The 15,560-nt window shown below is 42.6% G+C and overlaps 1 protein-coding gene across 7 annotated transcripts in view; it reads right to left on the minus strand.

Annotated features, from left to right (window-relative positions):
• Positions 1 to 15,560, minus strand: part of LOC148339699 (ERC protein 2-like) — a 127,303-nt gene that overhangs the window by 57,362 nt on the left and 54,381 nt on the right. For all 7 annotated transcript variants that reach the window (XM_088292181.1, XM_088292183.1, XM_088292182.1 and 4 more), the window contains one exon: positions 10,158 to 10,318. In XM_088292181.1, coding sequence (XP_088148307.1) covers positions 10,158 to 10,318 — 161 coding nt within the window. The remainder of the gene's footprint in view (positions 1 to 10,157; positions 10,319 to 15,560) is intronic.

Genomic DNA, 15,560 nt, shown 5'->3' on the forward strand with positions numbered 1-15,560 from the left:
CACCTTTTGTGGCTCTCCTGTTACACACACACGTGTTCTTTATGGGCTAGCTAATGGAGCTACGCTCTTCCTGTCTCTGTGATGTGGTTTACTGTTGTTTGATGTGCTGAGGAATCCAGCATAGAGCACTCCGGACCGATCTTATCACATAAAAGCCATTGCGATGGAAGAAGACACTCAACTTTTTTTTTTTTTAACTTAATAGAAATCAGTGCGCTCGTGAGGTTGTGTGTTTGTGCGAGCCTGCGTGTGTGTGTGTGTGTGTGTGTGCACATGTGTGCACCATTTCTTTTAATTCAATCAAGTGTAACCCAAAGCCAAATACACACATTTGATTTTTTGGGGAAATGCTGAACTTGGAGACCTGTGTATAGAACAGGGCAGTGAGTGCCGGGGAGTGTTGTGTTGTAATCCAATACATATTGTCAAATTCAGTGAATATCTGCACACAACACGCGTCTGTGTGTGCAATGAGGAGAAAAAAAAAAAAAAAGGATTCCGACATAGCTTTGGGGGGGAAAAAAGAGACAAAGTGGCTTGGATGTAGCCACATGACAATTTTGACAACCTTTGAGGAACACTTGCAGTCTATAACTGCCACAAGATTTTATGGCTTGACAAGAAATGGAAATAATGTATGTCTACCACAAGTTTGTTTTTTTGCAATTGTAAGCTTTAACTGGTGCCGTGCAAAGTATGTTCAACGCCAGAGGTGACTCACGGTTTTGATGCCCCAGCATAATAGTTGTTCGTAGTTTTTTTTATTTTTTTTTATTTATTAAAATTATTAATTATGAGTCAATGACTGTTTTTGTCCATAATCTGTTCAAAAACAGGCAAAAATTATGTCCATTGTTTTCCAAAATGAAAGCAGATGTTGGCTCATCAAAACAAGATAATTGTCTGCTTTCAGGGGGGCTGAGAGAAATCTGAGAATTTTTACTGTTGACCGGTTGAAATGAAAAGCGCTTGACCATTTATAATTAAACAAGAACTCGTAACCAAGGATGGGCAGATGCTGGCCCTTGATTGATTTTTGAAAATAAAAATGTTTGTTCAGCCACCGAATACAATGTTCAAAATATTCCTCGTTGTTCACTCGACGACAGACGGCGCTCAACAGCGCCTCCGACCTCGCCAGGACCCGCCTCCAGTAAAGAAAATCATGTGCGTCATGTAAAATAGAAAAATAGATAAATTAGGGATGCTAGCAGCCATGAAAGATTTAAACCAATCTCAAAAGTACAGAGCGAAAGCCTTTTTTTTTTTTTTTTCTCCACAGCGCTGTTGTGTCCCTCAAAATTAATGGATATATGTAACTCTTAATAGTGTTACAAATGCAAGCCTAATACGGAACAATAATAATGGGGATTTTGGACAAACATGGTTGTATAATTTCAAAATCAAAAATCAAAAAACTCTTCATGAGGTGGGATTTTTTTTTAATATAATAGAGCTCTTTTTATGTGTTTTTTTTGTAGTTGAGAAATTGATCTCATCTATATGAATTTCATGATTAAAGTAAGTTAAGATACACTTTGAATCTTGGTTTGTTCAAATAAAAAAAAACAAATTGATTCTCAAAATCGTAGTCGAGTTGTTTCATAATCGATTAGTTGCCTAGTCATCGATTAGGTAATTGTTGCACTTCAAGTTTCTCCCCCGCAATGAACTTGGAGGATACAACAAATATTCAAAACAATGCACAATGCTCAAACAATGTCAGTGATATTACGCAAAACTAAGTACTGACATGCGGTGCGATTAAAAGTAGAAAATCATCACCAGACTAAATGCCAAGCCATTGTCTTTTCTCACCATTCTCGTCTCTGCAGGACGTCTATTCTATTTTCTAAGTGGTAACCATTAGTCATTTTTCTGCCTCTGTCTTACTGACGCAAGCTTTACAGATGTAAGACGACGCACATTACAGCTTGTATAACGAGGCCATTTGCTTCAAATCAACTGGCTTTTTTTTTTTTGTTCCCTTTTCTTTGGGATTTCATTTTCTTTGACTCACCACTAATGTCGGAAAACGTGAGACATTTTATTGCACATCGGCATTGGACAAATGAAGCTTCATTTTTGACTCCTTGGTTCCAAAATGAACCGGAGCAAGCAAGAAAAGACGACATCACCACACAGAGTGCAGTGGCATGCACAAAGTGAAAAACAAACTCATGTAGGCACTTGTTTTGTGTGCACATAAACACATTCAATGCACATCGGGAAGAATACGCACATTCATCCCGCCTTTGCCGAGAAGTGCCTGATGATGATTACAGTTTGGATCTGCATCCATAAATTAACCAAATCAGACACACGGTCACAATCCGAAAGTGCCAGCGGCTGCTTGTGCATGCAGAGTGGCTGGTGGTCCGATTTAGCACTCTTGTCAATTAAAACCTCATGGGAAGGTGCAACGACATGTATCTTCAGAGTAAACTTGTTTTGAAAGCAGGTTCCATGGCAACAGATTTGGAGAACACCAACATCCAGGTAACTATGTAAACAACGTCAATGACACTCGGGCAAGAACAGAACTCGGTCAGGACTAAATAATCTTTTAATTAGTGATGGACAAATGAAGCTTCATGAAGCACACAAGTTTTGACTCCTTTGGAAGGCACTCTTGGTTCACGGACGCAGTGGTAATGTTATACATTTCCATGGTAACGGCCTTTGTCTTTAAACGAAGCGCACTAAATCTAGAGCAGTAAAGATTTTCACAAGTGTTTCATGAAACTTCATGTTCCCATTGCTACTTTCAACACATCAAAACCGAATGGTAAAGCTTCAAGAAAAAGCCGCTGAGCGGCTGACCTCGCACACGCTGAAAGTCTACAAATGTCCTCCAACCAGTTTGTGATTTATAGAAAATAAAACCAATTTTATCCATCCATCCTTTATCTCAGCCACTTCTCCTCACAAGGGTCTCAGTGGTCCGGAACCTATTCCAGATATCTTCAGGTAGTAGGCGGGGTACACCCTGAAAAGGTTGCCAAATAACTGTGCTCACACTCACACCGAGGGGCAATTTAGAGTGTCTATTTAACCTGCCATGCATGTTTTCGGAATGTGGGAGGAAACCGGAGTACCCGGAGAAAACCCAAGAAGGCACGGGGAGAAAATGCAAACTCCACACAGGAAGGCCAGAGATGGGATCGATCTCATGACCTCTGCACAGAGAGGCCATCGTGCTAACCAGTCGGCCACCGTGCCGCCCACAATTTTCTTATTTATAATGACGTCATTTTTTAGGGTGTGTTATGACCATGTTATGACCAAAACCAGCAGTGGCCTGAGGATGTTTCACATTTCTTTAAATTCCATTTAATTACAAAATTCTACCTCCTACGGTGTGCACTTTAGAGACACCATCCACTTTGCAAAGTTTGAGAGAGATGTAGGTGGGGGGAAAAAAAATGTGAAAGTGGCATATAAATTTCAACAAGGAAAAGAATGTGGAAAAGCAAAGTTGCTGAGATGTTAATTAGATGTTTTTCAAAAAAAGGAAATATGTATGCAGACAGGTGGGGTCTGAGGGAGCTATATATATATATATATATATATATATATATATATATATATATATAAAAACACACACACCCACCCCCACACACACACGCACACACACCCCCGCGCACACACACACCCCCACCCCCAGGCACAGGCACACACTCAACGATAAAGACAGACATGTACTTAGACAAACCAGAGTTCAGGTGTGCGTGTGTGCGTGTGCACATGGGTGTGTGTGTGTGTGTGTGTCTATACAAACCACAGAGTCTAAGAGGTGTTTACAGTGTGTGAATATGTGCCAGTAAGCTCTCACTATGCATGGGTACAGAAACATTTTATACACCCATTATGGTCAACCATGCGGGCATTTCACTAAGCCACCATTTTAAATTGCTGCTTTACAACTCAGCACATTCTACGACGTTACACACACAGCTGCATCAAAACCTCTCGTTAGCATCAGTGATGCAACTTGCACACCGCGCATCCGTTCAGCAATTTTTAAATAATATTTCAAATAACAAGGAGTCGAGGGTCGCTCCTCCTGCGGCCGCCCCCAACCCCCTAAACTGACCCCTGACTTCCTTCTCCCCCATTCCATCCGTGACCCCGAGGGCTGGACTGCAGTTTCGGAGGCCATCACTGGTCACCTCTGGGTGCTGTGTCCTGGGCTGGCCCTTTATGGCTGCGGGGCCTGCCTAATCAATTGCGCACTCATGTGCACACACAAACACAAGGCTTTCAGTCAATTAGCCCAGAGATTTATACAACCATGCAAACTTGGGGGTGTTAGTCTCCCGAAAGCCAATCAGATTAAGCCTACTGGAGACTTGTACACCAGCCAAATGACACTAATTAGCTTTTTTTTTTTTGCGTCAGGGGGTGTGTGTGTGTGTGTGCATTTGCGAGGGACACTAATTAGCAGGGGCTAGTGCACCTACTTCTCCACTTCCTCTGAACCATTTCCTGCGATAGTAATTATTAGGTACGTGTGATAAATTCCAGGCCTTCTTCGGCCTTTCAAGAGATAGAGCAGGAGAGTGAGGGAGCGCCAAACAAAGAGGAACGCATTTAATACCGAAAGGATCGAGCCAGTGTTACGGAAGTCGTAAAGTAAAGGAGAGGAGAAACAGAGAATGTACTGTACTTGATTCTGTCGCGTTCCAAAATGCCACTTTTGACGTGTCACTCGGTGTATGTCACATTTTGTGTACTTCGGCCGCCAAACTGGACATTTTTCCCGGTGGAAAGACTATTTCATTCATGTGTATCACTTTAGCCAAACATTTGCAAATGGACTATCAACACTGCAAGCGGTTTCTTCCAAGCCACAAAGCGTCACATTAAGGAGATGTTTATTCCCATGTTTAACCGTGCATTCTTTTGATTCCAATATTGTACTCTCACTTCAAATGACTGTAAATTAAAGTTATGATGGCCACCTACATTTAAAGCAACATACTTCACACGCACTTGACTGGGAAGGTACACTTCTGATTTGAAGCAGAAAAATGGACCATTTACGGTCTCTGCTTCTCCAGTGATGCCGTAACGCAACTTTGTTAAGTTCGAACTCGTCTGTCGCAAGCAGAGTGGAATAGCTTTGAGGACACACACAAACCAGTTCACTGCACTGTTAGTAACCTCGAAAATTACGAAAATAATAATCAATAAAAAATGTCTGTCTGTCTGTCCATCCATTGAGAACTTTACAAAATAAGGCTAATATTTGTTCCATTACTTTATTTGCAACAAAGTGTTATCTTCATTTAGTAGCGATTCTGCTTCAAATAATCAAAGATCAAACTCTTTTTTTGTCATGGGATACATGGAAGTTGTGTTTTTTCACGGAGGGCCATTAAAACGGTGAACCCATATGAATGTATGGATAACTAGCTTTCAAATCAGATGCCAGGGGACAAAAAAGGGGTGTTCAAGAATTGTTCTGTTATTTTAAAAACAATTTGCAATTTTGGTATTTTCACAAGAAACACAAAGTCGACGCACGTGGCTTGCCTTTGTATGGACCGGGCCGAATCTGGCCCCCAGGCCTTGAGTTTGACACCTGCACAGTATGAGTATCTTGATATTTCATCCAATCACATTTCAGACTCCAATCTGCCCAAGGCCTTCAAAACCCTTAGTGCTGAAAAAAAAAAAAAAAAAAAAGAAAAACGACCGTCATGATCAACAAACATTAGCCTTTATGATCAGCATCATCGATGAGTGTGACATACTAATTTAAATGTTTTATGTTTCGATCATGCGACTGATAACTATTGATTCTGAATTCTACATGGAACAGTAGCGTGCTGTTATAATGTAGATTCATTTGTCCCCACTAAAGGCACATAAATGCCCAACCGACTGTATAAATCTTATTATCAGCTGGTGGTCAAGTAAATTTGTTAAATTCTCGTTGTGCATATTGGATCGTCTCCAAAGACGTCGCTGCTTGAGATATCCATATTTCAGTCCCCCCCGCCCCTTTCTTCTGTTCTCATTTTTCTTTCCATTTATCTCTAAATTTGCTGTGGTGATCTGGCCCCCACACTGACCAAACGGAGGAGTTAGCAGAGTAGGGCGGCCCTGACATAATAACACACCTACCAAGCTGACAGCCGACACACATGTCGAAGGTAAACACGGGTGTCAGAGGGCACAGGAGCACAGACAGACATGATGAATGGCCCCGAGTTCCCACGAGGCGACGCGCACACAAACCTGCTCAGGAAGAGGAAGGTGATGTGTGGTCAGCTCCACCTCATCACTGCAGCACAGAGAATCCCTTTCAGCCGCCTTCAATGTCTCATCATTGCCTTAACACAACAATCGCACTTGAACACCGTAGACTTGTGCGCGCGTCAATCGCTATGTGTGCGTCGAACCGCTTGTACAAAGCGCCGTCTGTGAGCGTACTGTACGTGAGCTTCGGCGGATCGGCGTGACTAATTTCGAAATCACATCCGCGAGCGTCTGTGTGTAGATTAGAAAATATGCGCAGTGTTTCCATGAGTTCATCACGTATTTGGGACAGCAGTGAGAGTGTCTCGGCCCTTCAGACAGATCAAAAAGCAGGGACATGACCTTGCCTCTATAGCTGGACGCTTGGAGTGTTTTGGCGCCGTAACCATGGCGATGGCTCTACGGAGACAGGATGTCTACATCGGGGATTTGGAAGTCATAACGTCGCGATTGCTCTAAGCTTCATTATGCCAAGTGTTGCTCTCACTTGCCAACAATAGTTCATAGAAGCAAAGAGGTTGGACAAAAAAAAGGAGTGAGTATCACATGTGACATTGGGATTTTGGGAAATGAAAACCGGGCTCAAGGAAGAATCTTTTGTTTTTTTTTAATAAGCACATATTATTTTTATGCTATATCGACATTAAGAAAATTGCAACTAAAGACAAAAAAAATAATAATTTACCAAACAAATCAGCAGGTAGACTTCCCAATCGAACAAAATCCATTATGTTTCCATTACAGTGAAACCTCGAGTTACGAACATCTTTTTTTTTTTTACCAACAACTTAAGTTACTCAAAAAAAAAAAAAAAAGTCGTAAAAAATGACCTATTTTTATGGACTATTTTTGATATTCGAACGGTCTTAGCATGGATGAGCGATTTTGTGTTTATTCTCGCGCGGCCTATCCACCATCGGCGATGTTCATAACGCAGTGCAGTAAACTGAAAACTATTTGAATCCATCTGCAAGGTAAGACAATGTATTATTTTTTAACCATACACTGCTCTAAAAAAAAAAAAATGAAAGTAAAACTCAGTTTAGGGTCTGGAACGGATTAATTGCACTGCCATTCATTTCAATGGAGAAACATGACCTTGATCTATGAACATTTCAAGTTACAAGCGGGTTTACGGAACTAAATACGTTTGTAACTTGAGGTTTCACTCCACTTTGTACAATGCTGAATTAGAACCAAGTTAGAAGTGTCGACACCACGACACCACTCAGTAAACATAACGTCACTCAAAACTGAGCAGCATCATTTATTTTCGGAGATACATGATATGTCTATAAAGAAAATTTGTACTTTTTTTTTTGGGACAGACCAGGTCTGCGAAAGAGGATCTCACCACTCCTTCTTGATTTGCTTCCCAGTGCTGAAGAACTCACTCAAAGTGGCGTTCCAAAGTTTGCCGTAGCGGGATGTTTAATGCTGTAGCAGTACCATGGTGGCCTTCCACACACAAAACGCCGCTTCCTCACATGTCATTTGCAGCTCCAACTCGTTGTTTTGGCTTGTCTTTCCTCTATCACTACTTCCATCATTCCCTTACTCCTTTTCCTCAACACGCACCCTCTCCATCAATCACCCCCTTAAATCTATCGTCTTTTTTCACATCATTTACCATTTCCTCCCGACATCTTCTTCTGCGTCTCTTGTAATTATTCGATCCTTTGACACATGGAAGTGTTGTCGATGCCTCATTTCTTATTTTTAAAGGCTCATACGTCTGTCCACTTTGATGTACAGTGCATTGCGTCATGCTGCAAAATTGTGCCTCTTCTTTTTTTCTTTTTTTTTTTTTTTATACGAGACAAGTGAGGTGCGACAAAGATGTGCCGAAGAAAGCTGTCACTTTTTCAAAAAAATAAAATAGGCTGCAGATGTGCTACATATAGAAGAGAGAACAATTCACTTTTCATGATAATTACTCCGGACCTCGGTGCCAAATGATCCACTCGGCTGACGCCACGTGGTCGGCCACCTTGGCTCTCGATGCATTTCATTTTCACTTGTCCACACACACACACACGCACACACCCGATGAACACTATAAGAACTCAACTCCCTGCACCAACACTGCAAATGATTACTCTTTTTCATTAACAAAACTGTAGTCACACAGTTTTCTACAGCTGATTTTTTCATTATTTATTTTTTTTTATTACAAATGCCACACTAGGACCGAAAGAAAAAGAAACTTGGCACACACACAAGCTTCTCTCCTGATTTCTAGGATTTAAATGGTTCAGTGTGTGCAGACTGAATCCGACGGCTGCGCCGCCTTTCCCTCCCGCCCTCCCTCCCTCTCGCGTTCTCCCATTACTTCACATTCTCTACCCTATCTGGCCGATTTGCTTGGCTCTGTGCTAAGTTGAACCAGAGCTGAGCTGTGGGAATATACTGTGTGTGTGTGTGTGTGTGTTTACAGTCCAGAAGAGTGAGCGGACGCAAGCGTGCGCGCACATTCGGCAGACGTATCTCTCTGAAGCTTGTTAAGATGCAAGCGAGTCTCTCAAAGCTTTGCCCCACTCGCAGTTCAATAGTCTTTTAATCCGCATCGTCGGTGACCCCAAACCCATGTTTCTGACCTCCTCATGCACACTGCATTGAATGCACTAAGACCACACACACACCTCCACACAATCATGCCCTCCTCCATTAGCTTGCGTCCGTGTCGACTTGCACACAAACAGCACATGTCATTTTAATGTTTATGTCAGCCATCACCCTGACTTTCTTCCTCAAATATCTCCGTCGTGGTGATATAATAATGATTTAAGACTAGCGCCAGCAGACTATACAAGAATAATTCACAAGCCAAGGCAATGTTCTGTGTGTGTTTGCAATTTCACATCTAAAAAGAGGCACAGCTTGTGATTGTCTCAGATGTAACACATTTGTTTGCCGGCTGGAAACCGCTGCTTGTGATGGGGAAGGGGGGGGGGACAGATAGGAAGAGAAGTTTATATCATAAATGTGTGTGCGTACATGTGTGTGTTTGGCACAAGCACGAGTACCCTTTTATTCCAGCTGTTTATAAATATGGCGACTCCAAAGACTGACGTTCCGTTTCCAAGACAGAATTAAAGATGGCAATTATCACGTCGGATACCTTTGTATGACATTAAAGTTATTTTTCTGACAATCGGATTTTCAGCTACAAGCACCTTTCTACCCGATCTGTCAAAACAAACGCACGTGTGTTTCCTCCACTGACACATCACATCACAGTTAGCTCAAACGTTTAGACTCATACATTGAGACACATCCAGTTCTGCATGTTTCTTTTTCTCCTTTTCATCAAACAAATGAAAAGGCATCGGAACTTTAAACCGATCCCATCGTTGATACGAACGTGCAACTTTTCTGTCTACACCGAACACCATTTTATCTTACTACTTGGGGATGGTCGTTTCTGCTTTAGCATGATCGTGCCCGAGAGCACGAAGCGAGGTCAAATAAAACTGCAAGCAACCCCCAAAGCCCTCTGGGATGTGCAAAATTTGCAAAGTGTGCCAGAAAGAGGACTCCATGAAAGTTTGAACGAAATCAGAGCGCATGACTTTGATCAAACGCAAACCGTTTCGTCTGACTTTGACCTTGTGATGGAGTTTTCTAGGCGCGCTTAACCCTCACTGCCATGGCCTCCCCATACACAATGATGCCAACTAAAATCGTTTGCGATTTCATGTCTTCCACGTTGTCGTATAAGTTCACATTTGGCTGCAGATGGGTATCGTTGAGATTTTAAAGGGGACGTCAAACCCCGAAAAAAGTATTTTCAATCATTTTTCCCCCAAAAAGTTGAAGAGTTGGCAAAAGAAAAGATTGAGACAGGTTAATAGGTCGGTCGGTCGGTCGGTCGGTCGGGTGCAACTAACTTCATTTCCAGAATTTCCTCCAGCTGTTTGCGTCTTTCCTGCCGCAGGCTGTTGAGATGTCCGTCTCGCTCGTGTAAGGTCTGCTGAGTGGAGGACAGATGCAACTTTGTCGTGTCCAGTTCCTTCCGTGTCTTCTCCAGGGCCCCCATCAGATCTTCCAGCTAGTCAAGGGGAGACATACTTTGGTTATAAAAGACAATGATTGCGCATTTTCACACGGTGTGCACGGATCACCTACAACATTAGGTACATGTCAGAGTGATGAGATCATTAGTTACTGATGATGGAATGTAGCTAATTTAATCATAATAATTTGAAATGCGCCCTTTAAAAAGCTGCCGTATTGGCTTTTATCAGATTGTGCGGGTCTCTAGTAGGCTAATGTTGGCGGTCAGTAGGAAGACTAAAATTAGGTGAAATGAATGAATGGAATGTAACGCAGCTTGAAAATGAGGGGCAGGTCAAATGAGCGGCGTCTGTTGTTGTAGCGGCAAAGTCTTCTCTCGTCTCCTCCTTTCCTTTGGCTTGCTAATTTTCTTAACACGCTGGAGTGTTTGTCTACTTGAGAGCAGGTGAGATCAATGAGCACACATGCCCTCCAACCATTCAGTCCCACTTGTCCCACCTGAGCGTCTGACAGACAGGATGTGACCTTAGGGCATCATTATCCGAACACAGGAAGTATGTAATTGTCTGACAGCGAGCACTCGACGAAAAGGATCCAGCGCCGTAGTCGTCGGGGTTATTACGATGACGTCATTGGAAAACGACAACAATTCATCTTTTTTTTTTTATTTCCTCTCAATCGGTGACAATGTGTAGATTTCCGAGATAAGACAGATAAGACAAATTATTGTTGGAGCGGACATAAAGGAAGGGAAATGGAAATGAAAGAAGAAGTGGAAAGCACTCCATGGGGTGGAACATAAAAGAGGCAACGGGCCTCTTTTATGATGGGGCCAAATCGTTCGCACATTTTCAGGACGCTCTCCATCGCCGCCTGTTTGGTAGGTGTGTTTTGCAGATGTGCTCGCCGTTCGTGCCGATCGCACTCACGCCAAGGAGTGTAAGAACAGTTAACATTGCGGCGTACACAACTTTGAAACACAGTTTTGATTCATAGTCGTCCGGAAATCCACTCAAGCCTCGCAATAAAACTAAACAGACCAAACATCTCTGGCAACGACAATTAACCTCATAATCGTCCAACTGCAAATTCACCCACACATCAAGATGTCTAAAAATCACATCAAAGTCCCCCAGCGCATGATCCGAGGGGGTGTTGATAAAATGGATAACTTGGAATTATTTTCATTGTTTGATGTTTTGTTTGAAAAGCTAACCTCGCCATTCTGGCTCACCCACGTCACATCTGAATCTGTCAGCCCGACATTGAACATTGTCCACCACCCAGACTAGCCCTTGTGTCACAATCACATCATTAATAAGGAATACAATGCATTTTAGTGAAATTAAGGTCCTAATCAGCTTAGCGGCGAGCCTGTGCGTGCTAATTTAGCTCAACTTCAAGGGAAAGCCTCGCAGCCTGGCTAAGGCTTACTAAGACTGGCTAAGCTGATTGAGGGCTCAGAGGTAAGGGCCAAATCCCCCCTTGTCCATTTGCGTCGGTGTTGATGGTTCAAAGGCCTAGTTCAAATGCCACAGGCGGGGAGAGGGGGTGCAAGAAATTTGGACAGATAGTGGGACAATGGTAAGAAAAAGTGCGGAGATAATTGGGGCAAACCGGTTAAGAAGGCAGCCGAGGTGAGAAGGAGGGTCCGGAGGACGGCCGCGAGAGACCGAGCGAGGCCACATTGACGGTGTGAAGAAAAGTGACCCGGGGGCATTACCAATGCTCCATTTCAGCGAGTCAGGCTGATGGAAGACTTTCATCGCGTTACACATCATGAGACTGATTACTTTGAGACACAGAGGAGAAGAAAGAACATTTCAAGGGGAGGGGAGGGGGGCAAATGTGAGAATGCCAGGAATGGTGCCAAGATCAGGTGATGTTTTACTGACCCATTATCGAGTTCCTTTTTTTTTTTTTATGTTTAGTCTTTTTTCCTCTTTAGTCTGGGTCATGCACGTTCGCATGTAGCCTCCATCTTGTGAGCATGATGTCATGTTGGCTCGCAGTGTTGACGAGCAGCGAGCATCATGCAAGCGCTGAGCCAAATGGTGATCTTTTGTTGGGGAGACAGCATGACGGCTAGATTCCGGATCAGTATGCATCAAGTCCATTCACCGGCATGACGGCACAATGGCTCAGTATGTTCTCTGCATGCATGGGGCCCGATTATTTTGGAGGCGTTTCTCACTTCACATCGGCGGAAAAAAATGACTCGGTGCGTGTGAAAAGTCACACCACCGTATTTATAAATTTGGTTCCCACCTGTCAGGAAAGCTCATTTGCTAAACATTGTATCTAGTTGTATAGATCGAGACTAGTGCGGTCCTGACTAAGCCTTGTTGTATGAACTGAGGAAGACTGGCGAAAGACGACCAGACCAGACCGGCTGCCGGACAATTAAATAACCAGGATAAATGAGACTTTTCACAAGTAATGAAAAAAAAAAACCTCAACATGAAAATGATCTCACTCCATCTCCAAGCGGAAATAAAAAAATAAAAAAATAAATAGCAGTTTAGGTTTAAAACCTCCGGAAAGTGAATGCAGCAATTTTTCTGAATACACGAAACATATTTGATAATTGCTGACATGAGCAAAGAGTGATAACTATGTTGTGGAGATATCACATTTGTCTGTTTTTCACCATTTTATTTTTTCCTGTGATTTTTTTTTTGGGGGGTAAAATAATAGCCAGTGACACACTTGGGTGACCAGAAGTAATGGCAAAATGAAGCTTCACGAAGCACTTGTGACATGTTTTATTCCTCTAGATGGCGCTGTTGGTTTCGAGATTAATGCTAGTGCCATGGAACTGTATTGAATCCCCACTGCGTCTTTAAAACAAGTGTACCATCTTGCGGAGTCAAAAATAATCCCAAGTGCTTCATTTCCCCATCACAGGTGAACATTATGAGGCCTTCATCTGCCAGTAGATAATACCTTGAGGCTGTTCATTTGCATCAGTTGATATCCGCCGCAATTGCGAATTACTCCCTGCTAGCTCGTTAGCTAGCTGGTGGCTAGCGTCTCTTGTTGAGGGGCTGCCCATGACGCAAATATGTATTTCATTATATACTTCCGGTGGGATATATTCCAGCCACTAAATGCTTGTGTAGGCATGTAGCATCCGTTTTTCAGGGAGGCGTGGTTTCACACATTCATCAGACACACCCACAGCAATTGAGAGCGATTTTGAAACTTCCGTTTTTTTTTTTTAATCATTCAAATTTGGCAGGGTTGCTAGGAACTCTTGTCTCTGGTGTGTAAAATTCAGGAGACATTTATTTCCACTAAACAGTAACTCAGACTACCTTACTTTTGTCTTTTGCTATTATGCGTAAATGTCATGAACCCCCGCCCAGTAAGCCTCGAGAAGCTTCTATGGGAAGCCTCGTTTCCCATGTTGTGAGCTACACTTTGGAATCCCCTAGTGCAGATGTGCGTGTGTGTATGTGTGTGTGATTGCTCGCTGACATGAGAAAGAAAAAAAAAAAACGTATGTTATTGGAGTCATTAATGGCTTGGTGTCACAAATACTGACTGGAAATTAAGCACGAAAGGCGTATTAACTACATTGAGGTTTTGTAAACTGAGTTCGACCTTTTTTTTTCTGCTTCAACCACCCATACTTTTCTTTCAGCCTCCTCTTGTCAGTGTTTGTCTTTCTCTGTGTGTGAGCAAAGAGGTATTCCACTCCACCGCAAATATGTTCGTTGTAGTTGAAACCGCTGGTGGCTCCCGTCTTTCTTATGGCGCTTATAACTAATGTGAGGTCATTCTCATTCAAATGCATACACACACACACACACACACACACACACCCCTTCAACCCATTTCTTGACTTCCCAGCAGAAAGCCAGCGACGCAGACACATCTGCAAAACACACTTAGGGCGCTTACCAACCATCCAGCCATCAATCACAAAAATTGCAGAACATGCAATCTTTGGATGTGAAACTACATTACAAAGACAAAAGTCCTGAGACACATCTCTCAATAAGTTGATGAATGCATTTGGGTTCTAGATCTTTATCCTTCATCATCCCAAGCCACTTTGAAAAATTGCATACTTCCAACTTTGGGGTTGGCCCTTTTCTGTTCCAGCGCGACTATTTGCTGGTGCAAAAAGCAAGAAGGGACTAAAAGGCATATTAGTGTGTCCCCTCAACTACCTTAAACACCTTCGGGACGAACTACTAGAGCAGTGGTCCCCAACCACCGGGGCGTGGCGCCTTTACTGGTCCGCGGGCCACTTTGGATCAGGTCGCGGTGGGACCCACAGATGGAAGAACCCCTCCCAAAAAAATGCAGTACTTCCGGTTTATTTAATATTTCAGTTTAAACAATACGTTATTTTGAAAATGGATCATCTAAGATGGCCTCTTATCCTGTGACATCCAGGCTAATTCCTTGTTCAACATCCATGACGTGATTCTTTAAGAGAACAGCTTCAGTCAATTATATTATAGATTCACCATTAAAGCAAGACACACGTTCAACATCATCAGGTTCAATGAAAATAAAAAGTCCAGAATCACAGGGTGCAAAAATATTTATAGTTCCCGTGACCCTCTGCGTGCGAGGGGGTGAAAATTGCCAGCAAGAGATAGCAGCTCTTGCTGGCACAGACTGGGTCTAATCACGATTGTACAATACGTGACGTTCCAACTGCTTGTGCGTCAAGGACATAAACTGTCAATAAAACTTGTTTTTGTCTGCGTCTATGTCTGCTAAATTTATTAGGTGTAATGTAAAGTCATAAATATTGAGCAATTATTGTTGATTGAAGTAATAGCCTTGCGCACGGTTCAAACTTTGGTGAAAAATACATCGAACGACCTCACAACTCATTTTTCTGGATAGATGTAGAAAAATGCACACAGACGCAGTCAAAATTTTTGGAGAAACTCTCCACAGATGAGTGAAAGCTGCTAATAATAAATAATGATTGCATATTCTATGTCCCAATAGTTGTGTCTTGTGTGTGTTCATTCATTATAACGAGGCACTCGTAAATTCAACACATGCAAAGTCTATTTCAAATTGCATAATTACAGTCCGACACAGCATGCAAACGATAATGACGCCATATTTATAACACTGTGTCGGCGGCTTCACTTTACTGCTCTTAATGATTAGGTTTAACCACATCCTGCCTGCAGTTACTCACTTTAGCCACACGAGGGCGTATCTCGCTCCTCCTTTGGGCTCTATTGACTAAGTTGCGCACTGGAAGTTATGCAGCCCTTAAAGGCATGGATGTGTGTGCG

Source organism: Idiotropiscis lumnitzeri, chromosome 3, assembly GCF_059441095.1.
Source record: "Idiotropiscis lumnitzeri isolate Australia: NSW breed Sydney's pygmy pipehorse chromosome 3, RoL_Ilum_1.0, whole genome shotgun sequence".
NCBI lineage: Eukaryota > Metazoa > Chordata > Actinopteri > Syngnathiformes > Syngnathidae > Idiotropiscis > Idiotropiscis lumnitzeri.